Source organism: Staurois parvus, unplaced genomic scaffold, assembly GCF_062004578.1.
Source record: "Staurois parvus isolate SC_StPar_1 unplaced genomic scaffold, SC_StPar_1.0 ptg000697l, whole genome shotgun sequence".
NCBI classification, from domain to species: Eukaryota; Metazoa; Chordata; class Amphibia; order Anura; family Ranidae; genus Staurois; species Staurois parvus.
This window is the reverse complement of record NW_028318493.1, coordinates 3430294-3455994: the sequence shown is the minus strand read 5'-3', so window position 1 is coordinate 3455994 and position 25701 is coordinate 3430294. Positions and strand designations below refer to the sequence as shown.

The 25701-nt window shown below is 47.5% G+C and overlaps 2 protein-coding genes across 2 annotated transcripts in view; one reads left to right on the top strand and one right to left on the bottom strand.

Moving 5' to 3' along the window:
• NRAP (nebulin related anchoring protein) overlaps positions 1–25701 on the bottom strand; it is a 151171-nt gene that overhangs the window by 97949 nt on the left and 27521 nt on the right. The window contains exons 4-10 of the mRNA XM_089653065.1: positions 17573–17668; positions 17382–17468; positions 15146–15253; positions 13076–13180; positions 12888–12995; positions 10450–10545; positions 3723–3827 (exon numbers count right to left, since the gene is read on the bottom strand). Coding sequence (XP_089509191.1) covers positions 3723–3827; positions 10450–10545; positions 12888–12995; positions 13076–13180; positions 15146–15253; positions 17382–17468; positions 17573–17668 — 705 coding nt within the window. The remainder of the gene's footprint in view (positions 1–3722; positions 3828–10449; positions 10546–12887; positions 12996–13075; positions 13181–15145; positions 15254–17381; positions 17469–17572; positions 17669–25701) is intronic.
• LOC149446089 (uncharacterized) lies at positions 7–1734 on the top strand. The gene is made up of 3 exons (XM_089653030.1): positions 7–85; positions 593–731; positions 894–1734. Exons 1-3 carry the CDS (start codon positions 7–9, stop codon positions 1732–1734), a joined length of 1059 nt encoding a protein of 352 aa, XP_089509156.1.

Genomic DNA, 25701 nt, shown 5'->3' with positions numbered 1-25701 from the left:
ATGAGTATGAGCAAAAGGAGAACTGAGAGGGAGGAGCAGAAAGTTATAGAGCAGATGGAAACAATACAGCAGGATGCTGGGACATGTAGTCCATTGGCAAGTTTAAAAGCCAAGTTATGCATCTGAAAATTGTCCTCGATTATCACTAACAGGTCAGGATTCCAAGTCTCCAGACTCTGCATTGAAATGGTTTGGTTATGTCACACGGGCTATTAATGTGAGATCTGCATTGGTAGCCCCCTAACTCTAACACCCATCTGAACACTGAGCCTACCTCTTATCCTACCTCTATCACCAAAACTAGAACTGAGCCTACCTCTTACTCTACCTCTATCACTAAAACAAGAACTGAGCCTACCTCTTATCCTACCTCTATCATTAAAACTAGAACTGAGCCTACCTCTTACTCTACCTCTATCACTAAAACAAGAACTGAGCCTACCTCTTACACTACCTCTATCACTAAAACAAGAACTGAGCCTACCTCTTACACTACCTCTAACACTAGCACTGAGCCTACCTCTTATCCTACCTGTATCACCAAAACTATAACTGAGCCTACCTCTTACCCTACCTCTATCATTAAAACTAGCACTGAGCCTACCTCTTACTCTTCCTATATCACTAAAACTAGTACTGAGCCTACCTCTTACCCTACCTCTATTACTAAAAGTAGCACTGAGTCTACCTCTTACTCTACCTCTATCACTAAAACTAGCACTAAGCCTACCGCTTACACTACCTCTATCACTAAAACTAGCAGTGAATCTACCTCTTACTCTACCTCTATCACTAAAATCAGCACCAAGTCTACCTCTTGCCCTATCTCTATCAGTAAAACTAGCACTGAGCCTACCTCTTGCCCTACCTCTATCACTAAAGCTAGCACTGAGTCTACCTCTTACTCTACCTCTATCACTAAAACTAGCACTGAATCTACCTCTTACCCTACCTCTAACACTAAAACTAACACTGAGCCTACCTCTTACCCTACCTCTAACACTAAAACTAACACTGAGCCTACCTCTTACTCTACCTCTATCACTAAAACTAGCACTGAGCCTACCTCTTACCCTACCTCTATCACTAAAACTAGCACTAAGCCTACCGCTTACCCTACCTCTATCACTAAAACTAGAACTGAATCTACCTCCTACTCTACCTCTATCACTAAAACTAGCACTGAGCCTACCCCTTACCCTATCTCTATTATTAAAACTAGCACTGAGTCTACCTCTTACCCTATCTCTATCACTAAAACTAGCACTGAGCCTACCCCTTACCCTATCTCTATCACTAAAACTAGCACTGAGTCTACCTCTTACCCTATCTCTATCACTAAAACTAGCACTGAGTCTACCCCTTACCCTATCTCTATCACTAAAACTAGCACTGAGCCTACCCCTTACCCTACCTCTATCACTAAAACTAGCACTGAGCCTCCCTCTTACCCTACCTCTATCACTAAAACTAGCACTGAGCCTACCGCTTACCCTAGATATATTATTAAAACTAGCACTGAGCCTACCCCTTACCCTACCTTTATTACTAAAACTAGCACTGAGCCTACCTCTTACCCTACCTTTATTACTAAAACTAGCACTGAGCCTACCTCTTACCCTACCTTTATTACTAAAACTAGCACTGAGCCTACTTCCTACCATAGTACTAACCCTAAGCATGTTCAGTGTGCCCCTCCCTTTTCCTAGCCTTCCAGGCCACATGTTTGCATAAGGGTCTATTATGGACTTGGGCCCTCTAATGCTTTCTTTGTTTTCATTGTGTTGGTTCCCCTTAAAACCTATAACAGATCTTCTTCAAGGATATTATTACACAGAGTGGCCGGTTACCCCCTCTGGGGTCCCCAGGCTGGCACTGTCCTTCTGTGTGTGCCCCCAAAGCAAGCCGCTTCTTATGGGGGGCATGCACATGTGCTCCTGAGCCAGGCTGTGTGCATCCATGGACACAGCCTCAGCCTTGCCCCACGCTACCGCCTCACAGGATTTGATTGACAGCAGCAGAAGCCAATGGCTCCCACTGCTATCAGCAAACCCAGTGAGACCAGGAAGAGGGGACAAGAGAGCTTCAGTCAGACGCAGTGCTGGATTGATAAAAGTCTCAGGTAACTGTTGGGGGGGGGGGGGTAAAATTAAGTGCAAGGATTTTTACCTTAATGCAGAGAATAAACACCTTTAGTGTTTAGAACTCCTTCAAGCTAAGACTACACCTAACTCTACCCCTAATGCTAACCCTATCCCACACTTTTCCACTAATCCTAGCTCTATCTCTAACCCTTTATCACTTTTTTCAGTAAATGGTATGATCTCCAGGCCAGCATTGATGGTAGCACTATGGTTAGCATTTTTTTGGTCCAAGAACATGTCCAGGTAAACTAAAAGAGGCCTTAACCCTGAGAACCCTTTTAAATTCCAATGTACCCTTAGCACCACCTTCATGTATCCTTTTCCCTTTATTCAAATTAATTTTGCCGAAGTGGTAATATTTCAGCCAAATGTACTGGTGGTTGACTACATTGCAAATAATTTCCAGCTTTCCAAAACTTTTGTGGCAGCATAAACCAGGAAAAGCAATGGAAGTCAGTGGGCTGTGGATACCGATGTTGAGTCCAGGGGCAGACTGACCATTTGGAAACTCAGGTACTGCCCGAGGGCCCAGGGTCAGTAGGGGGCCCCATGAGATGCCCCTGGTATCTTTTTCATAGGCTTTTTTGAGTTTGGGCAAGGACACAGGGGCCCCATGATCCCCTATTGCCAGGGGGCCCCATGAGTTGTCAGCCCACCCCTGGTTGAGTCACACTCAACATTGGGTTTCTCCCCTTACAGTCAGTAACTATTTCCACTCATTTTTCAGCATCTAAAACCGGCACCAAGAAGAGTCATAAGAGGGAAATGATCTCACACTAACGTCTTCTATACTTGACTTGAATTTTGCCTGATTGGAATTGCCAGAATTGGAGCCAATTGTGGCCCTGTTGGTGCCACCCAACTCGGCAAACTTCAAGTGAAAGGAGCCGGGTGGAAAATTAACCAGTAGGGAAGATTCCTCCATCCATGCTGTATGTCTAACCTTATGGTGGCCTTAAGCTGGCCATGAACGGATCAAAATTTGGTTGGTTCAGCAGGAATCAGTTGAATTTCGATCCATCAATGGGCAGGCTGGCTGTACTGAAGTCGATCTATCAATCAACTTCAGTACAATCAGTCTATCTTTGTTTTTCGTGCAATCACTGCATGTGTCTATAGTCAGCAGCAGTAATCATTGTATTCTGATCCCAGCCACTGACTGTGTTGATGGGAGAATCGAGCGATTTCCTTTCCTTCGATTTGTGGTTGAAGGAAATGAAAATGCATACTCTATGGCCTACGTTAAGGTGACTTCGATCCATCCGATTGATATAACACATACAGGGAAATGGGTTTTGATTGATAGTTAAGACATGATTGTAAATGACTGTTTCCACTATGAAATCTAAAATAATAGGATTGTAGAAATAAAGCATCTCAATACTGCCAATCAATGGAAAACGATCAATAATCAACTAGAGTTGAAATCGATCCGAAGAAGGCTATGGCTTTTTCATTGTTTGCAGATTTGTTCATTTTGATCGAATTGGACTTCAATTGGATAATACGATCAAAGTATGTATGGCCACCATTAGAATCTCAGTGAAATGTCACATTTATAATGTAAAGAATACATACATCGCTGATCATCTCGTTGGCCTTTTTGGCATTGAGGTAGGCAGGGGTGATCATCGCTGGGAAACTGCCCTTCCCTCTGTACTCCTCTTGCTCCTCGTCATATTCCTGCAGGGAGAAGAACCGAACGATATCAGAAGACAAATCCCGTCACAAGTATGACATTATATGTGTGTACTGTGCACACCATCTGTACACACAGGGTCTATATAGAAAGTTTTCACCAACTTTCAGCCAGGATTCACACATTTCTGCTGTGAACATTATGAGGCTTTCGTACCATCCCTTTGCTGGGTTTGCAGGTCTGTATACCTAGAATGTTGATTGTGAGAGGTTCCAACCATCCCTGAGCAGATTTCTCAGGTCTGTAGACCTGCAGTGCCCATTATGAGGAGTCCCCACCATCCATGTACTTAGTTCCTAGGCCTGTAGACCTTTTGTGGTCCTTATGAGGGGTTTCCAGCTTTGCTATGCTGAGTTCTCAGGTGTGTAGACCTGGTGCACCCATTATGAGAAGTTCCCACCATCCCTGTGCTGAGTTCCCAGGTATGTAGACCTGCTGTGCCCATTATGAGGGGTTCACACCATCTCTGTACTTAGTTCCCAGGTATGTAGACCTGCTGTGCCCATTTTAAGGGGTTCACACCATCTCTGTACTTAGTTCCCAGGTCTGTAGACCTTTTGTGACCATTATGAGGGGTTTCCACCATCCCTATGCTGAGTTATCAGGTCTGTAGACCTGCTGTGCCCATTAGGAAGGGTTCCCACCATCCCCTAGATGGTGTAGACCTGCAGTGTCCCCACCATCCATGTACTTAGTTCCTAGGCCTGTAGACCTTTTGTGGTCCTTATGAGGGGTTTCCACCTTTGCTATGCTGAGTTCTTAGGTCTGTAGATCTGCTGTGCCCATTATGAGGGGTTCCCACCATCCCTGCTCTGAGTTCTCAGGTGTGTAGACCTGGTGCACCCATTATGAGAAGTTTCCACCATCCATGTGCTGAGTTCCCAGGTATGTAGACCTCCTGTGCCCATTATGAGGGGTTCCCACCATCTCTGTACTTAGTTCCCAGGTATGTAGACCTGCTGTGCCCATTTTAAGGGGTTCCCACTATCTCTGTACTTAGTTTGCAGGTCTGTAGACCTTTTGTGACCATTATGAGGGGTTTCCACCATCCCTATGCTGAGTTATCAGGTCTGTACACCTGCTGTGGCCATTAGGAAGGGTTCCCACCATCCCTGCTCTGAGTTGTCAGGTCTGTAGACCTGATGTGCCCATGATGAGGGGTTCCCACCATTTCTGATTTGAGTTCCCAGGTCTGTAGACCTGCTATACCCATTATGAGGGGTTTCCACCATCCATTTGCTTAGTTCCCAGGTTTGCACACCTGTTGTGTCGATTATGAGGGGTTACCACCATCCTTGTGCTGAGTTCTCATGTCTGTAGACCCTTTGTGGCCATTATGAGAGGTTCCCACCATCCCTGTGCTGAGTTCCTGGCTCTATATACCTGCTGCGCACATTATGAAGGGTTCCCACCATCCTTGCGCATGTACATATCACAAAAAAAAAATACACAACATTTTGTGCATAAACTTATAAACAAACATATATCAAATGTCCTCTTATAGTAGCAGTGCCTAAATCACAATCTAATGTCCAGTTTATATAAATTCATAAAAATCCAGGTTTTGCAAATCAAAAGGTCTGTGTGTGTCTTCTTAAGAATTATTATCTTCTTCCTTCACTGTGTGCGATTCCACGTCAATAAATGTACAGCCCCGCCCCCTGTGCCCCCAAAAACAGCCCGCCAAAAAATGGTCACCTTTCTTATGCCTGCAGGCCGGCAAATGATTTGCAATTCAGACAATGCTGCTCTTGGCGGATATTTAACATTTTTTTTGTTTATACATCACAGAGGCAGAAAGGTTAATATACAAAAAGATACATTGTTGTTGTTTATTATTTATGTACAAAGATGATAGGGAGGTGCTCTTCATTTTTCTAAATTCCTTTTATCATTGTGGATTAGTAACCTGCACTCTTGATTTCATTTAATCGGCTTGTTGTGGAAAGTGAAGGTTCTTTTGCACAAAGTTTTATAATTATATTGTTACAGTTTTAAAAAAACAAAAAAAATGTTTCAGAATTGCCCATAATTCTAATGCCGGCCATACATGGGTCAAAATTCGACCGATTTTTCATCCGAAAGTTGGACCTAAGAATAAACTATTGTAACTCCCTCCTCATTGGCCTACCTCATCGCAGGCTATCCCCTCTTCAGTCTATGATGAATGCTGCTGCCAGACTCATCCACCTCACTAACCGTTCTGTATCTGCCACCCCTCTCTGCCAATCCCTCCACTTGCCTCCACTCAGTGTCCCCCACCCCTCTCTGCCAATCCCTCCACTGGCCTCCACTCAGTGTCCTCCACCCCTCTCTGCCAATCCCTCCACTGGCCTCCACTCAGTGTCCGCCACCCCTCTCTGCCAATCCCTCCACTGGCCTCCACTCAGTGTCCTCCACCCCTCTCTGCCAATCCCTCCACTGGCCTCCACTCAGTGTCCGCCACCCCTCTCTGCCAATCCCTCCTCTGGCCTCCACTCAGTGTCCTCCACCCCTCTCTGCCAATCCCTCCACTGGCCTCCACTCAGTGTCCTCCACACCTCTCTGCCAATCCCTCCACTGGCCTCCACTCAGTGTCCTCCACCCCTCTCTGCCAATCCCTCCACTGGCCTCCACTCAGTGTCCTCCATCCCTCTCTGCCAATCCCTCCACTGGCCTCCACCCCTCTCTGCCAATCCCTCCACTGGCCTCCACTCAGTGTCCCCCACCCCTCTCTGCCAATCCCTCCACTGGCCTCCACTCAGTGTCCTTCAACCCTCTCTGCCAATCCTTCCACTGGCCTCCACTCAGTGTCCTCCACCCCTCTCTGCCAATCCCTCCACTGGCCTCCACTCAGTGTCCCCCACCCCTCTCTGCCAATCCCTCCACTGGCCTCCACTCAGTGTCCTCCACCCCTCTCTGCCAATCCCTCCACTGGCCTCCACTCAGTGTCCCCCACCCCTCTCTGCCAATCCCTCAGCTGGCCTCCAATCAGTGTCCCCCATCCCTCTCTGCCAATCCCTCCACTGGCCTCCACTCAGTGTCCTCCACCCCTCTCTGCCAATCCCTCCACTGGCTTCCCATTGCCCAACGGATAAAATTCAAAACAATAACAATAACATATAAAGCCATTTATAACTCTGCCCCAAATTACATCACAAATCTTGCCTCCAAATATCACCTAAACCGTCCTCTCTGCTCCTCCCACAACCTCCTGCTCTCTAGCTCCCTTGTCTCCTCCTCCCATGCTCGTCTCCAGGACTTCTCCAGAGCTTCCCCCATCCTCCGTAACTCTCTACCCCAATTTATCAGACTATCGCCTACTCTGCTCACTTTTAGGCGATCTCTGAAAACCTATCTCTTCAGGGAAGCCTATCCTGCCTTTAGCTAATACTGGAATCTTCTACTCTTCCTACCAGTCCATCCCCCACAGTTACTACCTTTTGTACCACTAGCCCCTCCCTCCTAGATTGTAAGCTCCAAGGATCAGGGCCCTCCTAACCCTCTTGTATTGAACTGTATTGTTACTGTATTGTCTCCTGTTATATTGTAAAGCGCTGAGCAAACTGTTGGCGCTAAATAAATCCTGTATAATAATAATAATATATAAATCCTGTATAATAATAATAATAATATAAATCCTGTATAATAATAATAGTAATAATTGGCCGATTTTCGCTCTGTTAGTGGGTGAGTAGCACTGGCTGATTTTCGTGCTTCCTCCCCTTTTCGGTGATCAGGCATGTTGGAAAATTCATAAAAAATGACCAATTTTTGACTCAAAGATGGTCAAATCGTACAATCATTTCTCCAAAAAGATTATGCGCATGAGCCGTGACCTGGAAGGAACAGAAGTTTGCCTGTTATATGGGGTGAACTCTATGACTTGATCAGCCAATTTTCAAAATAATTGATGGCATCATCGGATTACCAAGTGAACTATGTTTTCGACAAAAAATCGTTCAGAATTCGAACCATGTATGGCCTGCATTACTATACTATACTTCCAGAATCAGAAGATTCAACCTACATAGGAGACTAGGATACACGCTGAAAGCACCCACAGGCGCCATCTGGTGACAGCCTCAAAAGTGACACTCAGCACATTAAAGTATAACCAAAGGCAAAACTTTTTTTTTCTGTTTTTGGATAGAGTGGGAAGGGATTAGAACCCCTGTCAGTTTTTATTGCCGTCTGTGCCCCATTAATGAGATCCGCCATCTCTATTTCTCCTGTTTATCATTACTATTGAAAGTGAAAGTAAAAGTAAATCCTACATTTTTGGGTTATCCCCAGAAAAGAGAGGAAAACCAGAACGCTAGTTCTGGTGACCTGAGGGGTCCCCAAGGAATTCCCTTAATTTTCAGGGATCATCTCTCACTTCCTGTTTTTTCTATGGGACAGGAAGTGAAGATGAATCTCCCCAATGGGACACAGATGGCAAAACAATCTGACAGGGGTCATAACCCTCCCTATCCAAAATGAAAAAAAAAAAGGTTTTCCAATAGCTCTACTTTAAACTGTATCTAAAAACAACAATGTAACACAGTTATGATATATACTATATATATATATATATATATCGTTATTATTATTTTTTTTGTTCATTATTATTATTTATTTATTTATTTTTTATTTATAGAGGGTAGATGCTGACCTCCTTCTAAAGACAAAAGCTAGTTGCCCGGTTGTTATGCTGATCCTCCAGATTCAGTACTTGTTGAGTCACTGAAAGTAAGAGGAAAGTCATCCATTGTGATCTGCATAGTGGTTCTGGATCAGTGGCTCAAAGTATCAATGCCAGATTATCAGCACAAGGGACAGGTAACTAGCATTGTCAGGGAAAGTGGTTGTAAATCTCAGACATAAAATATGAACAAAGCATATCCCTCTATAGTGTGTACTTGTCTCTATTAAGAGCACTAAGTGTCATTTCTGTCTGCTGCCTCCTTTCTCTGCTATCAGCATGAGTCACTTCTGACAAGTTTTCATGACACCAATCATAATTGGCACAGCAGGTGTACAGACCCAGGAGCTCAGCACAGGGATGGGGGGAACCCCTCATAATGGGCACAGCAGGTGTACAGACCCAGGAGCTCAACACAGGGATGGGGGGAACCCCCCATAATGGACACAGCACAGGGATGGGGGGAACCCCCATAATGGACACAGCAGGTGTACAGACCCAGGAGCTCAGCACAGGGATGGGGGGAACCCCTCATAATGGGCACAGCAGGTGTACAGACCCAGGAGCTCAGCACAGGGATGGCAGGAACCCCTCATAATGGGCACAGCAGGTGTACAGACCTGGGAGTTCACACAGGGATGGTGGGAAACCCTCAAAATGTGTGTAGATCTAGGAGCTCAGTACGGGGATGATGGGAACCCCTCATAATGGACACAGCTGTAGAGATCTGGGAACTCAGCACAGGGATGGTGGGAAATCCTCAAAATGAGCCCGTCAGGTGTGTAGACCCAGGAGCTCAATACAGGGATGGTGGGAACCGCTCATAATGGGCACAGCTGTATAGACCTGGGAACTCAATACAGGGATGGTGGGAACTGCTCATAATGGGCACAGCTGTATAGACCTGGGAACTCAGTACAGGGATGGTGGGAGCACCTCGTAATTGGCACAGCAGGTGTACAGACCCAGGAACTAACACAGGGATGGTGGGAACCCTTCATAATAGGCACAGCAGGTGTGTAGATCCAGGAGCTCAGTACAGTGATGGTGGGAACCCCTCATAATGGGCACAGCAGGTGTGTAGACCTGGGCGCTCAGTACAGGGATGGTGGGAACCCCTCACAATAGGCACAGCAGGTGTGTAGACCCAGGAGCTCACACAGGGATGAAGGTAACCCCTCATAATGGGCACAGCAGGTGTGCAGACCTGGGTGCCCAGTACAGGGATGGTGAGAACCCCTCATAATGGGCACAGCAGGAGTGCAGACCTGGGTGCCCAGTACAGGGATGGTGAGAACCCCTCATAATGGGCACAGCAGGAGTGCAGACCTGGGTGCCCAGTACAGGGATGGTGAGAACCCCTCATAATGGGCACAGCAGGAGTACAGACCTGGGTGCCCAGTACAGGGATGGTGAGAACCCCTCATAATGGGCACAGCAGATATGCAGACCTGAGAACTCAGTACACAGCAGGTGTGCAGATGTAAAACCCCAGCACAGGGATCTCACCAATAGATGTATAAGATTCTGTCAGTTGGTTTAGCTCCACAGAATCCACCTAAAATTGGAATTTCATTTTTGGGTGGAGCGGTTCAATGACATTTAGGTTACCTTTCCAGGAACCTCAGCGGGATTCCCACCAATGTCACCGGAGGCTTTATAGTCAGAAGATGGAGGCGGAGAGGGTGTGGGGTGCAGGATTGGAAGCAGTGATGGGTGTCAGGGGAAGGCAAACCATTAGTGGATTATTTGATTTCAGGATGTGTTGCGGTGAAGGTGTGTAAGATCCTATCAAAGACTGCGAATTGTGACTTTGATTTGTTTCTGATTTATGTAAAGACCGGAGGGGATTGGCAGGACGGGAGGGGGTGGGGGGGTGACAGACAGGTGGCTGCATCCATAGATTGACAGCTCTGCCGGTCCCGCTGGGTGTCACGTACCTGGCTCAGCTCATCTGCAGTTTGTTTAGTAAACGCCACATCTGTCGCGCTCGCTTTTCCCTTCATCTCCCTGTGATATCGCTGGTGATATTTCACCTGGCGCCGAGACAAGAGAGAATAAACGTCAGTAAAATGCAACTGCCGGGCGGCCAACATTAGACGGAACGGGAGAAAGGCTCTGCGCCGCGGGACGTGACGACCGGGGGGGGGGCTGCGATTCCTGATCTGCGGCAACGCGTATCATTTGTCCGCACGCTGTCACATTCAGGAGACGTCAGCCCCCGCGCTGGCAGGCCGGGACGGCGGTACGGTTGCGCCACGGTGGGCTGCCAGCTGTCTTGCCCTAAGGGGGGACAGAGGGGGAGATTGGTGTTTGAAGGGGGCTCTGGTGAATTGCGTGCGGTTGATGTGCTCAGAACTTGGCCGGCAACAAATGGAGGGCTGGACGGATCTTCCGACAGGAAATCACACGGTGACGGCGGTGCCAGTTCACCGAGACCTCTGGAAAGTTACAACAAAGTTTTAAGGGGAACTCCAAAAAATATTGTTTGTACCTTAACTGGCCCCATGACGCCATGATTAAGTCACCAATCTCCCCCTCTGTCCCCCCTTAGGGCAAGACAGCTGGCAGCCCACCGTAGCGCAACCGTGCCGCCATCCCGGCCTGCCAGCGTGGGGCTGACGTCTCCTGAATGTGACAGCGTGTGGACAATTGATACGCGGTGCCGCAGATCAGGAATCGCAGCCCCCCCCGGTCGTCACGTCCCGCATCGCAGAGCCTTCCTCCCATTCCGTCTAATGTTGGCCTTCCCTTCAGTCTTGCACAGTTGTACCGGCTTCTCTTCTGAACTGAAATGACTTCCTCTGATTGCACTGCACACTGTGAGCTTCTCACAATGTGCATTAGAAGCTGCGGCAAGTCAGATAAAGCCCGCCTCATTTAATGACTGGAGGACATCCAGCAACATCAAGCCCTTTCATCCCCCAGCCTGACTGTCTCCAGCCCACCCCTTTCATTCATAGTCTTTCAGTTCTTTCAACCATGGAGGCTCAGCATCAGTGCCGGGACAAGGTCATATAGAGATCAGGGTGATGCCTGATGCCAAATGGCCCCCCTCCCCCACAAAAAAAAAATGTATTAGCATTATATGTCAGCAAAAATCCCCTCCCTCCCTCCCTCTTAAAAAAATTCAAGCACTATAGGAGGCTATTAAGGACTATATAGCCACTGGCTATCAGATTGCCACTGTGCGGTCTTTCCTTACCCACCCCATGTTCTTTGCTGGAAAGTGGGGATGGGGAAGACAAACAAACATTGCACTGTGGTGATCTGGCATTCCCTATCCAGGCAGGAGAAGGAGCTGGAGGGAGGGAGAGAGCACAACCCACCCCTCCTCCCGGCTCTCTCCTTTTCTCCAAGACTTCTCACCCTGCTGATGAGAAAATGTATTTAACAGATTATATTTAATAAAATAATTGCATTTCCATGTTGTGTGTACTGTGGGAGACCAGATATAGTGAATGCAGGGTCCAGGGAGACCAGATATAGTGAATGCAGGGTCCGGAGAGACCAGATATAGTGAATGCAGGTTTCGGGGAGACCAGATATAGTGAATGCAGGGTCCGGGGAGACCGGATATAGTGAATGCAGGGTCCGGGGAGACCGGATATAGTGAATGCAGGGTCCTGGGAGACCAGATATATAGATTCAGAGTCCGAGGAGACCAGATCTAGTGAATGCAGGGTCTGGGGAGACCAGATCTAGTGAATGCAGGTTCCGGGGAGACCAGATCTAGTGAATGCAGGGTCTGGGAAGACCAGATCTAGTGAATGCAGGGTCCGGGGAGACCGGATATAGTGAATGCAGGGTCCGGGGAGACCGGATATAGTGAATGCAGGGTCCGGGGAGACCGGATATAGTGAATGCAGGGTCCAGGGGGACCGGATATAGTGAATGCAGGGTCCGGGAGACCAGATATAGTGAATGCAGGGTCCGGGGAGGCCAGATATAGTGAATGCAGGGTTCAGGGAGACCAGATACAGTGAATGCAGGGTCTGGAGAGGGCGGATATAGTGAATGCAGGGTCCGGGGAGACCAGATATAGTGAATGCAGGGTCCGGGGAGACCAGATATAGTGAATGCAGGGCACGTGGTTTAGTGACACTTTAAGTAATACAGCTTGGTCACCAATTCAGACAAAACAGCCAACACGCAAAATTCTCCTTCATGACTAAAGGCTGTTTTGGAGATTTTTTATCTTGAATTTGAAAGCCAAAGCAGATAAAAAAAATTGTTTTATGAAATATTGGTGGATGCCAAGCCTACAGGGCGGGTGGTCACAGCCAACGGGGCAATTTATGTCAAAATTTATTTTTTTACATTTCCATCACTACTGTTTATTTAACAAGCCAAAGGTCTAATCCAAGTCATAACTCACATCACTGGCTAGCTCAGTGGCTTTCTTGGCAATCTGGTAGCCGGGTGTAATCATTGCCGGGAAGCTGCCTTTTCCCCGCTGCTCTTCATAATCTTCTGTGTATTTCACCTGAAGATCCGAGACAATGAACACAGATAGAACAGAGGAAATCATTGTGACAGAGCACCATATTATTAATTAGGACTCACATCGCTCATGTTTTGTCCACTGGCCTTGGCATGCAAAATATCTTTGGTGTCCACTACACTGCTGTACTGAGAGATGCGTTCCTCATGACCGCGCTTGTACTCCACCTGTCACAAGAATGAAAACAGTAAAGGTGCATGAGGAGTGTTCTCTGGATAAAGAGAAAAAACATTATAAGAACACAGTGGGCAGGGGATTGTGCTAAACAAAGTCACCAGGGAGGAGAGGGAACCCTTAAAACAGTGATCTGGTACACTGCCGCCAACATAGCAATTGGGAACACCACCTCCAACATAGAGATCAGTGAGACCAGCTCCAATATAGAATCTAGTTGACCACCTTCAAAATAGTCACCGGAGAGACCACCTCCAACATAGCGACCAGGGAAACCTCCTCCAACTTAGTTAACACCCCCAAGACAGTGATTGGAGATACCACCTCCAACATAGAGATCAGGGAGACCACCTCTAACATAGAAACTAGGGAGACCACCTTCAGTATAGTTACCAGGGAGACTACCTCCAACTTTGTCACCAGGGAAACCTCCTCCAACTTAGTTAACACCCCCAAGACAGTGATTGGAGATACCACCTCCAACATAGAGATCAGGGAGACCACCTCTAACATAGAAACTAGGGAAACCACCTTCAGTATAGTTACCAGGGAGACTACCTCCAACTTTGTTACCAGGAAAACCTCCTCCAAGTTAGTGACCACCCCAAAACAGTGACAGGGACACAAATGCTAATGTAGTAATCAGAGACACCTCCTCCAACATGAAGATCAGGGAGACCACCTCCAGGGTAGGAACATGAGAGACCACCTTCAACATAATTACCAGGGAGACCATCTCCAACATAGTGACCACCCCCAATACAGTGATCAGGAATGCTGCCTCCAAAATAGTGACTGGGGAGACTACTTCCAACATAGAGACTAGAAAGATCACCTCCAACAAATTGACTGGTGTGATCACCTCCAACCTAATGACTAGAGAATATGTCTCTAACCTAGTGACCAGAGAGACCACCTGCAATCTAGTGACCAGGGTGACTACCTCCAACCTAGGGACCAGGAAGATTTTCTGCAACATAGTGACCATGAAGACCAACACAGTGACCAGGTAGACCATCTCCACTACAATGACTGAGTATACCACCTCCAACTCACTGACTGTGAAGACCACCTTCAACATATTGACTGGTGTGATCACCTCCAGCCTAGTGACTAGGGTGACCACCTACAATCTAGTGACTAGGGTGACCACCTCCAACCTACTGACCAGGAAGATTTTCTGCAACATAGTGACCATGAAGAACAACACCCCACACAGTGACCAGGAAGACCACCTGTAACATAAAAACGTGGGACACCTCCCAGAACACAGCAACTAGGTAGACCACCTCCAACACACTGACTGTGGACAATGTCTCCAAAATAGTGATTCAGGAGAATGCCCCCAATACAGTGACTAAAGAGACCACCTCCAACACAGTGACTGGGTACACCCTCTCCAAATTAGTAATCAAGGAGACTGCTACCAACATAGTGATCACATAGTAATCACGGATCCTGCCACCATCTTAGTGAGTAGGGAGATCTCAAACAACGTGACTGGGAACAACTACCCCTTTTTGTTGACCAGGGAAACTACTACATTGTAACCTCAGCAATCACTATATTTGAGTCAATTTCCACCCTAAAATGGTGACTGGGGAGACCACACTCAATTTAGTGTTCAGGAACACCACCTCCAACACAATGACCAAGGAGACCACCTACAACATAGGGACTGCAGAATCCTCCTTCAACATAGTGACCCAGGAGATCTCTTTCAATACAGTGACCAAAGAGAGTATCCTGAACACAGTGAGCAGGTAGACTTCATCCAATACTATGAGGAAGAACACCCAACACAGAGAATGGGGAGACCACACTCCATACAGTGGCTGGGAAAACGTTCTCCAAAACAATAACCATAGGGTTGTACTTACAATAGTGACCAGGGAAACCACCCAATACACAGTGATCAGGGAGACAACCCCATCACTGTCTGCAACACGGTGACTTACATTGCTGGCTAGGTGAGCAGCCTTTCTGGCAGTCTGGTAAGCCGGAGTGATCATGGCCGGGAAGCTTCCTTTTCCTGTCTGTTCCTCAAACTCTTCTGTGTATTGTACCTGGCAATAGAGGACACTGATGTAATTTAAACCATGGTTTTTCAGTATCAATACAAAGATGCCATCAGTCCCAGAATATTACACACTAGGTGGGCATCAGGCAAATATAAGATCAGGGAGGAGATCAGAATGGCACCTTATGTGCATTCACATCCGTGCAAAATCTGGTGCAGCTCTGCATAGAAACCAATCAGCTTCCAGATTTTATTGTCAAAAGCCTAATTGAACAAGCTGAGGTTAGAAGCTGATTGGCTACCAAGCACAACTGCACCAGATTCTGAGTGCTCCAGTTTTAGTAAGTCTACTCCAATGTTCAGTAGAGGGAATGCAGCTTCCTGCAACTTTCATCCAATTACTTTATCCCCACTTATTTAGGATAGAAAATTCTGTCTCTATTTATTATTATTTCTGGCACCCATGACCTGTTAAAACTTTTTTTTCCAATTGTTTGTATTTTTTCTAAAGACAGTCAGAAGAAAGTCTCCAAAGCAGCCCTTCTCAACCAAGGTTCCATGGAACCCCAGTGATTCCGAGGTTGCAAGAGGTTCCTTGAGTAATGAGCAATTTCTGCTTTTCATATATGTAACCACTGACACCAATGATCTTTTGAACCTACTGTAACTGGAGCATTCTGTAAAGAGAAATGTTCCCACTGACCACAAATGTAACATGTTTTCTTCTCACTGACCACCAATGTAGTGCACATTCTTCCTCTGCCCACCAATGTATTCTTATCACTGACCTCCAATGTAAGGAGTACTTTTCCGATTGACCACAAGCGTAAGGAGCATCCTTCCCACTGACCTCCAATGTAAGAAGCATTCTTCCCAATGACCACCAATGTAAGAGGCTTTCTTCCCAATGACCACCAATGTAAGAAGCATTCTACCCAATGATCACCAATGTAAGGAATATTCTTCCCTCTGACCAATGATGTAAGGAGTATCTTTGCCACAGAGCACCAAAGTGAGGAGCATTCTACCCAGTGATCACCAATGTGAGGAGCATGCTTCTTAATGGCCACCAGGCTAGTGTATCGTGAGCTGTAGATATAGTAATTATTGTCAGGAGTTTTCTGAGGACTGAAAGTTTTTTTAAGGGCTGCTCCATGTTAAAAAGGATGAAAAAGGCTGCATTAAAAGATTTAACGAACATCTACAGTATTGGAATTCTGGTCAAGCAAAGTAAGAGGAGACACTGAAACTATGATGGCTCATCTCGAGGTCAATGTCACCTCCAACTTTTCCCTTCTCTGCATAGAAACCACAATGTCCTAACCAGCTCCTGAACCATTTTGTCGTGTCTTGGTCCACCATTTAACTCTAAACCTGAAGGAAGCCTATGGTACTCAGTTCTAACCCCCTATACTCTTCAACATTACAGAGACAAAAAAACCCTCAAATCTGACTAATCATGTGAAAGTGTTTTGTTAGTTCTACTGAGAGGTATTAGTGCTCAAAAGAAATGTACAATTTGGCAAAAATTGTTGGAAAAATCTGTAAAAATAGTCAGTGGATTTGGATAATTAGCATGCCTATAAGCGATGTGATAAAAAAAACAAGCAATGCAAGTTTTTGATGAACATATTTTGCAGAGAACATGCAAAGACAGGTAAAGCATTATCAAGGTGTGTTGGGTGGTCATACAAAACATTTAAGTTGCCATAGGTAACTATTGTGTGATGGAACACTGATGTGTGAAGACTATCACCTATGATATTCTGAATGGGGTCTATGGCAAACCATAGACTAACATATAAACCCTATCCCACCATCTAACAATGGACCTGTTGGCCATAGACCTCACACAAAACATCTTCACTTCACACAACAGTATTCTGTTACATAATAGGACCTGTGTCAAGAGATAACTTGACTGTCTGTATGACCACCAGGGGCGGACTGACCATTTGGAAACTCGGGCACTGTCCCAAGGCCCGGGGTCAGTAGGGGGCCCCATGAGATGCCCCTGGTACCTTTATCATAGGCTTTTTTGGGTTTGGGCAAGGACACAGGGGCCCCATGATCCCCTATTGCCCGGGGGCCCCATGAGTTGTCAGTCCGCCCCTGATGACCACCCAAAATACTTTGATGAACTAATGTTTGAGATATGTTGGTGAGAATCTTACATCGTTTAGTTTCTTCTGAGCCTGCTCAATGTGAACCATGTCTGGGTCAATATCGGAGAACCAGGATTTTCCTTCTTCATAGGCTTTCTGTAGATAAAGAACATACATTATTGAGTAGAGGCTGCACACAGGATCTCCAGGAGATACAGAGATGGGTGGGGGACTCCCAGCATTGAGTGTGCCCAACTAACCATCTTCTCCATGCTGTAGCCCTGTTCATGTACGCTAGACTTCATATCCCAGTTGAAAACCGATTTATAGCGCTCACCTTCTTCCCGATATTTAATCTGTCAAAGCATAAAAATTGGAAAAATAAACATACTAAATCAGAAAGGCTTGTGTACAAATTACATAGAAATGAGGTTTAAAAAACATGAACTCACACAATGATAAGATCCTTTATATCGAAGTTACCCTGTGATTTACCCATAGAGGACTTAGAGCTGAATTCTAGGCACACAAATACAATCATGATATACATAGATGAGAGCTGTATTACCTGTCAGGGGATTTATATTTCTATCCATTCAGTCCGGAGATTTACTCAGCTCTGCCACAAAATACACCCTGTCTGGCAGGGCAAGGACCTAGATTTTCTCTGCATCATGAAGTAATAATTATTTATTATTAATTATTTATTCCTCCCACAGCCTGTGACTGGACAGTGAAAGAAGAGGCAACACCGATCAGATCATCTCTTGGTCACTCTGTGTTCTCTTCCTTTAAAGAATATGTCAACCCAACATTTCATATTCGTGATATGTGCCTGCTGTACCATGTGCTTCTATTAAAAAGTATCCTGTTCTCTTTGTATTCCTTTGTGTGAAATCCCTGGTGTTCTGCCAGTCTCTCTGCTTTACTATTAAAAACTGACCACACTAGGCATGAGAGCAAAGTGTGGTCAATTTTCTTGCTGTGCAGGGAACTCAGTGGGGTTTATTTACTAAAACTGCAGAGTGCAAAATCCGGTGCACCTCCGCATAAAAACCAATCAGCTTCCAGGTTTTATTGTCAAAGCTTAATTGAGCAAGCTGAAGTTAGAAGCTGATTGGCTACCAGGCACAGCTGCACCAGATTCTGAGTGCACCAGTTTTAGTAAATCTAACACACACACACACAGCCATTCACTGGGAAGATCAGTTGTGAACAGAGGGAATGTGATCACTTATTAAAGAGGGGGGAAATTAATTGATAATGTTTTTATATGTATACACAAATGTTTTGCCTTTCATTTCTACACGGCTCAAAAAAAATAAAGGAACACGTTTTAATCAGAGTCTAGCATCAAGTCAGTGAAACTCCTGGGATATTGATCTGGTCAGTTAAGTCGCAGAGGGGGTTGTTAATCAGTTTCAGCTGTGCTGGTGTTAATGAAATTAACAACAGGTACACTAGATGGGCAACAATGAGACAATCCCCATAACAGGAATGGTTTTACAGGTGGTGGCCACTGACATTTTTTTCCCTACTCATCTTTTCTGACTGTTTTTCACTAGTTTTGCATTTGGCTAGGGTCAGTGTCACTACTGGTAGCATGAGGCCACATTTGGACCCTACAGAGGTTGCACAGGCAGTCCAACTCCTCCAGGATGGCATATCAATACGTCACATTGCCAAAAGGTTTTCTGTGTCTCCCAGCACAGTCTCAAGAGCATGGAGGAGATTCCAGGAGACAGGTGGTTACTCTAGGAGAGCTGGACAGGGCCTTAGAAGGTCCAGCTGGCCACTGGTGTGAATGTCTCTGACCAAACAATCAGAAACAGACTTCATGAGGGTGGCCTGAGGGCCCGATGTCCTCCAGAGGGCCCTGTGTTCACTGCCCGGAACCATAGAGCTCGATTGGCATTTGTCATTGAACACCAGAATTGGCAGGTCCGCCTCTGGCACCCTGTGCTTTTCACAGATGAGAGCAGGTTCCCCCTGAGCACATGTGACAGACGTGAAAGGGTCTGGAGAAGCCATGGAGAACATTATGCTGCCTGTAACATCGTTCATTATGACTGTTTTGGTGGTGGGTCAGTGATGGTCTGGGGAGGCATATCCATGGAGGGACGCACAGACCTCTACAGGCTAGACCAGCAATGGGCAAACTACGGCCCGCGGGCTGTATACGGCCCGGCGGACCTTTTAATCCGGCCCGCGGAGCTAGGCTCCCGCTAGGCTCCTCTCACAGTCCGCCCTGAAGACCGGTGTAGCATGAAAATCTGTCTCCTATGAGGATCTGTCCCCCTCGACGTATCTGCGCATGTGCCGGAGATCGCCGATCGGCTGCTAATGCCTGAAACTGGCACATGCGCAGATACGTCGAGGGGGACAGATACTCATAGGAGACAGATTTTCATGCTACACCGGAACGGCGCGGGAATACGGCGAGAGGAACGCGCGGAGCAAAGGTAAGTGAATTGACACAGGGGGGACTTGGGGACTTAATATGGGGGATGAATTAATATGGGGAATGAATTACTATAGGGGGGATGAATTACTATAGGGGGGTGAATTACTATGGGGGATGAATTACTATGGGGGATGAATTACTATATGGGGGATGAATTAATATGGGGTATTAAATACTATAGGGGGGATGAATTACTATATGGGGGATGAATTACAATATGGGGGATGAATTACTATATGGGGGATGAATTACTATGGGGGATGAATTACTATATGGGGGATGAATTACTATATGGGGGAATGAATTACTATGGGGGATGAATTACTATATGGGGGATGAATTAATATGGGGGACGAATTACTATAGGGGGGATGAATTACTATAGGGGGGATGAATTACTATAGGGGGGATGAATTACTATGGGGGATGAATTACTATATGGGGGATGAATTACTATGGGGGATTAATTACTATATGGGGGATGAATTACTATATGGGGGATGAATTAATATGGGGGATGAATTACTATGGGGGATGAATTACTATATGGGGGATGAATTACTATGGGGGATGAATTACTATGAGGGATGAATTACTATATGGGGGATGAATTACTATATGGGGGATGAATTACTATGGGGGATGAATTACTATATGGGGGATGAATTACTATGGGGGATGAATTACTATGAGGGATGAATTACTATATTGGGGATGAATTACTATGGGGGATGAATTACTATATGGGGGATGAATTACTATATGGGGGATGAATTACTATGGGGGATGAATTACTATATGGGGGATGAATTACTTTATGGGGGATGAATTACTATGGGGGATGAATTACTATATGGGGGATTAATTACTATGCTTACTATGGGGGAATATTACTATACTTACTATGGATGACACATACACATCATTCATCTACTCTTGGTCCAGCCCCCGGGTCCAATATATGAACCCATTGCGGCCCTCAAGTCAAAAAGTTTGCCCACCCCTGGGCTAGACAATGGCACCCTGACTACCAATAGGTATCGGGATGAAATCCTTGGACCCATTGTCAGACCCTACGCTGGTGCAGTGGGTCCTGGGTTCCTCCTGGTGCATGACAATACCCAGCCTCATGTGGCGAGAGTATGCAGGCAGATCCTGGAGGATGAAGGAATTGATGCCATTGAATGGCCCCCACACTCGCCTAACCTAAATCCAATAGAACACCTCTGGGATATCATGTTTCAGTCCATGCGATGACGCCAGGTTGCACCTCAGACTGTCCAGGAGCTCAGTGATGCCCTGGTCCAGATCTGGGAGGAAATCCCCCAGGACACCATCCATCATCTCATTAGGAGCATTCCCAGACATTGTCAGGAACGCATACAAGTACATGGGGGCCATACAAACTACTGAGGACCATTCTGAGTTGCTGCAATGAAATTTCAGCAAAATGGACTCGCCTGCTGCATCATTTTTTCACTTTGATTTTCGGGGTGTCTTTGAATTCAGTCCTCTGTAAGTCCATCATTTTCATTTCCATCAAACAATGGGGCATCCATATGTTCCTAACACATTACCCATCCATATCAGTATAGAGATCCAGCAGATTTTTCCCCATTGAGATCTGATGTGTTTTCAAAGTGTTCCTTTCATTTTGTTGAGCCATGTATATTAAACTGAATGGGTTGTTTGACAAGGTGAGCGTTTACATTCAGTATGCTTTAAACCCTTGGTGCCAACCGAGTCCTGGGCCATTAAGGGTTCTAAAAGCCGGGATGCAGAGGCGGGCATTCGGGTCACCTGACTGTGATTAGCTGTCACAGCAGTCACATGATTGGAAAGCTCCCGATCACAAGCATGCATTGGTAGCTTACCGATCCCTGCCGGCTGGCGCGCTGGGAGTGTGCAGGGAGTGTGCAGGGAGTGTGCAGGGAGTGCGCTCTCCGCATGGTAAGTAGATTTAACAGGGCAATATATATGTGGCCACTCAGCATTAAGGTCCACCTGCGAGTGGCTGCATATATGTGTACAGCCGGTGCCACGAGGTTAAGCATGTCCCTTGTTAATTCATGAGCACTGCAGCACCATTGATCCCTGTGCTGCGTCTCCCTCTCCCTGTCTGAGCTCTGCTGTACAGTTGCTGCCAGAGGCTGATACCAAGTCAGCTTCAGGTACTTACAATATCGCATTTAAAGAATTTACATTTAATGATGTGTTTATGATTACAAAGATACATTCCTTAGTCCATTTTCTATCTGTCTGGAGGTCTTTAGGCTATGTCCACACCCACAGGCGCAAAAGCGCGTGTGTTCCTGTGCGTCGCAGCCCATTCATTTCAATGAAATGCAGAAAAGAAGCTCCTGACCTTGTGACCAGTCACCAGGACCAAGGGCTCTTCTCCTGCCCCACGTGACCAATCACCAGGACCAAGGGCTCTTCTCCTGCCCCATGTAACCAGTCACCAGGACTGAGGGCTCTTCTCCTGCCCCATGTGACAGTGCTGGATGATAGTGTGATCAGTCACCAGACCCAGTGCTGTCACATGGGAAACACAGAGTCACATGCCCAAGTACAAGGCATTCCTCTTCTTGGTTGGATAGAGCTGCAGGGAGTAAGGAGAAGGTGTGTGCAGTTGGTAAGGACTGAGCTATCTTTGTTCAGGTGTGATCCAGGGTCACCGTCTACTTCTAGGAGGTGCTGGCTCAGAGATGACAAAATTGTGTAAATACCAATGTCTGTGCATTGCTTGGCTGCGCAGGGCCACCTCATTAGCACCATGAGCCCCTGGGCAAAGTAACGCACTGGGGCCTCTACCAGTCTGTCCCAATTTACGGACCTACTATCAAGTATTAGGACTAGTTCCCATTAGATCCAGCCCAGTGCACTTTTTTTTCCTGCATCAAAAATGCATGCACAGTGTTTTCCATGTATTCAAATGGCCCTAGTTCACACCAGTGCAGTCAGTTCCAGGCAGTTTATGGTTGCAGAAAAAAAGTAGAACATGCCGCATTTTTTCTGCACAGAATTGTACTGGAACACAGCAAACTGCATCAAAACTGCATTGGAACTGCGTGTGGTGTGAACTGTAAGCAAAAATGTATCCAGAACGCATCCAGAGTGCGTTTTCTGTGTTGTGAATTGACTCTTAGTGTTTCGTAGAACAGGCTGCATTTTTCCTGCACAGAACTGTACTGAAATGCGGAAAAAACACATAAAAAATGCACCGGAATGCACCAAAAAAGCACTGGAATGCATATGTCCCTATTTGAATTGAAGAAAAAGAGAGAGGGGAAGGAGGGGGGAGGCAGAAGGTCACAGTAATGGAGGGGGGAGGCAGAAGGTCACAGTAATGGAGGGGGGACGCAAAAGGGCACAGTAATGGAGGGGGGAGGCAGAAGGTCACAGTAATGGAGGGGGGAGGCAGAAGGTCACAGTAATGGAGGGGGGAGGCAGAAGGTCACAGTAATGGAGGGGGGATGCAAAAGGGCACAGTAATGGAGGGGGGAGGCAGAAGGGCACAGTAATAGGGAGGGGGAGGCAGGATATCACAGTAATGGAGGGGGGAGGCAGAAGGACACAGTAATGGAGGGGGGAGGCAGAAGGGCACAGTAATAGGGAGGGGGGAGGCAGGATATCACAGTAATGGAGGGGGAGGCAGAAGGGCACAGTAATGGTGGAAGGAGGGAGAAGGGCACAGTAATGGAGGGGGGAGGTAGAAGGGCACAGTAATGGGGAGGGGGGAGGCAGGAGCTCACAGTAATGGAGGGGGGAGGCAGAAGGGCACAGTAATGGTGGAAGGAGGGAGAAGGGCACAGTAATGGAGGGGGGAGGCAGAAGGTCACAGTAATGGGGAGGGGGGAGGCAGGAGCTCACAGTAATGGAGGGGGGAGGCAGAAGGGCACAGTAATGGAGGGGGGAGGCAGAAGGGCACAGTAATAGTGGGAGTGGGCAGAAGGACACAGTAATGGTGGGAGGGGGCAGAAGGGCACAGTAATGGGTAGGGGACGCAAAAGGGCACAGTAATGGAGGGGGGAGGCAGAAGGTCACAGTAATGGAGGGGGGAGGCAGAAGGTCACAGTAATGGAGGGGGGAGGCAGAAGGGTACAGTAATGGAGGGAGGAGGCAGAAGGTCACAGTAATGGAGGGGGGAGGCAGAAGGACACAGTAATGGAGGGGGGAGGCAGAAGGGCACAGTAATGGAGGGGGGAGGCAGAAGGTCACAGTAATGGAGGGGGGAGGCAGAAGGTCACAGTAATGGAGGGAGGAGGCAGAAGGACACAGTAATGGAGGGGGGAGGCAGAAGGTCACAGTAATGGAGGGGGGAGGCAGAAGGACACAGTAATGGAGGGGGGAGGCAGAAGGGCACAGTAATGGAGGGGGGAGGCAGAAGGGCACAGTAATAGGGAGGGGGGAGGCAGGATATCACAGTAATGGAGGGGGGAGGCAGAAGGGCACAGTAATGGTGGAAGGAGGGAGAAGGGCACAGTAATGGAGGGGGGAGGCAGAAGGGCACAGTAATGGGGAGGGGACAGAAGGGCACAGTAATGGTGGGAAGAGGCAGAAGGGCACAGTAATGGTGGAAGGAGGGAGAAGGGCACAGTAATGGAGGGGGGAGGCAGAAGGTCACAGTAATGGGGAGGGGGGAGGCAGGAGCTCACAGTAATGGAGGGGGGAGGCAGAAGGGCACAGTAATGGTGGAAGGAGGGAGAAGGGCACAGTAATGGAGGGGGGAGGCAGAAGGTCACAGTAATGGGGAGGGGGGAGGCAGAAGGTCACAGTAATGGGGAGGGGGGAGGCAGAAGGTCACAGTAATGGAGGGGGGAGGCAGAAGGTCACAGTAATGGAGGGGGGAGGCAGAAGGGTACAGTAATGGAGGGAGGAGGCAGAAGGTCACAGTAATGGAGGGGGGAGGCAGAAGGACACAGTAATGGAGGGGGGAGGCAGAAGGTCACAGTAATGGAGGGGGGAGGCAGAAGGTCACAGTAATGGAGGGAGGAGGCAGAAGGACACAGTAATGGAGGGGGGAGGCAGAAGGTCACAGTAATGGAGGGGGGAGGCAGAAGGACACAGTAATGGAGGGGGGAGGCAGAAGGGCACAGTAATGGAGGGGGGAGGCAGAAGGGCACAGTAATAGGGAGGGGGGAGGCAGGATATCACAGTAATGGAGAGGGGAGGCAGAAGGGCACAGTAATGGTGGAAGGAGGGAGAAGGGCACAGTAATGGAGGGGGGAGGCAGAAGGGCACAGTAATGGGGAGGGGACAGAAGGGCACAGTAATGGTGGGAAGAGGCAGAAGGGCACAGTAATGGTGGAAGGAGGGAGAAGGGCACAGTAATGGAGGGGGGAGGCAGAAGGTCACAGTAATGGGGAGGGGGGAGGCAGGAGCTCACAGTAATGGAGGGGGGAGGCAGAAGGGCACAGTAATGGTGGAAGGAGGGAGAAGGGCACAGTAATGGAGGGGGGAGGCAGAAGGGCACAGTAATGGTGGAAGGAGGGAGAAGGGCACAGTAATGGAGGGGGGAGGCAGAAGGTCACAGTAATGGGGAGGGGGGAGGCAGAAGGTCACAGTAATGGGGAGGGGGGAGGCAGAAGGTCACAGTAATGGAGGGGGGAGGCAGAAGGGCACAGTAATGGAGGGGGGAGGCAGAAGGGCACAGTAATAGTGGGAGGGGGCAGAAGGGCACAGTAATGGGGAGGGGGCAGAAGGGCACAGTAATGGGGAGGGGGCAGAAGGGCACAGTACTGGTTCTGTGATGCTGCCTGGGCCATCCTGGGAAAGCTTAGTAAAAAGCGTGACTGTCCCAGCAATTACAGGACAGTTTGCAAGTATGATGTAATGCAAGATTACCATGGGCCCCCCATGCACCTGGGGCCCCTGGGCAGTGCACAGAGCACGGCTGCTGTTAGAAACCACGGGACCCCATAC

Coding starts and splice junctions, on each gene's coding strand:
- LOC149446089 (XM_089653030.1), top strand. CDS start 7: ATGAGCAAAAGGAGAACTGAGAGGGAGGAGCAGAAAGTTATAGAGCAG. Junction 86..592: donor ACAGCAGGATGCTGGGACAT/GTAGTCCATTGG, acceptor CATTAAAACTAG/CACTGAGCCTACCTCTTACT. Junction 732..893: donor AAACTAGCACTAAGCCTACC/GCTTACACTACC, acceptor GCTAGCACTGAG/TCTACCTCTTACTCTACCTC.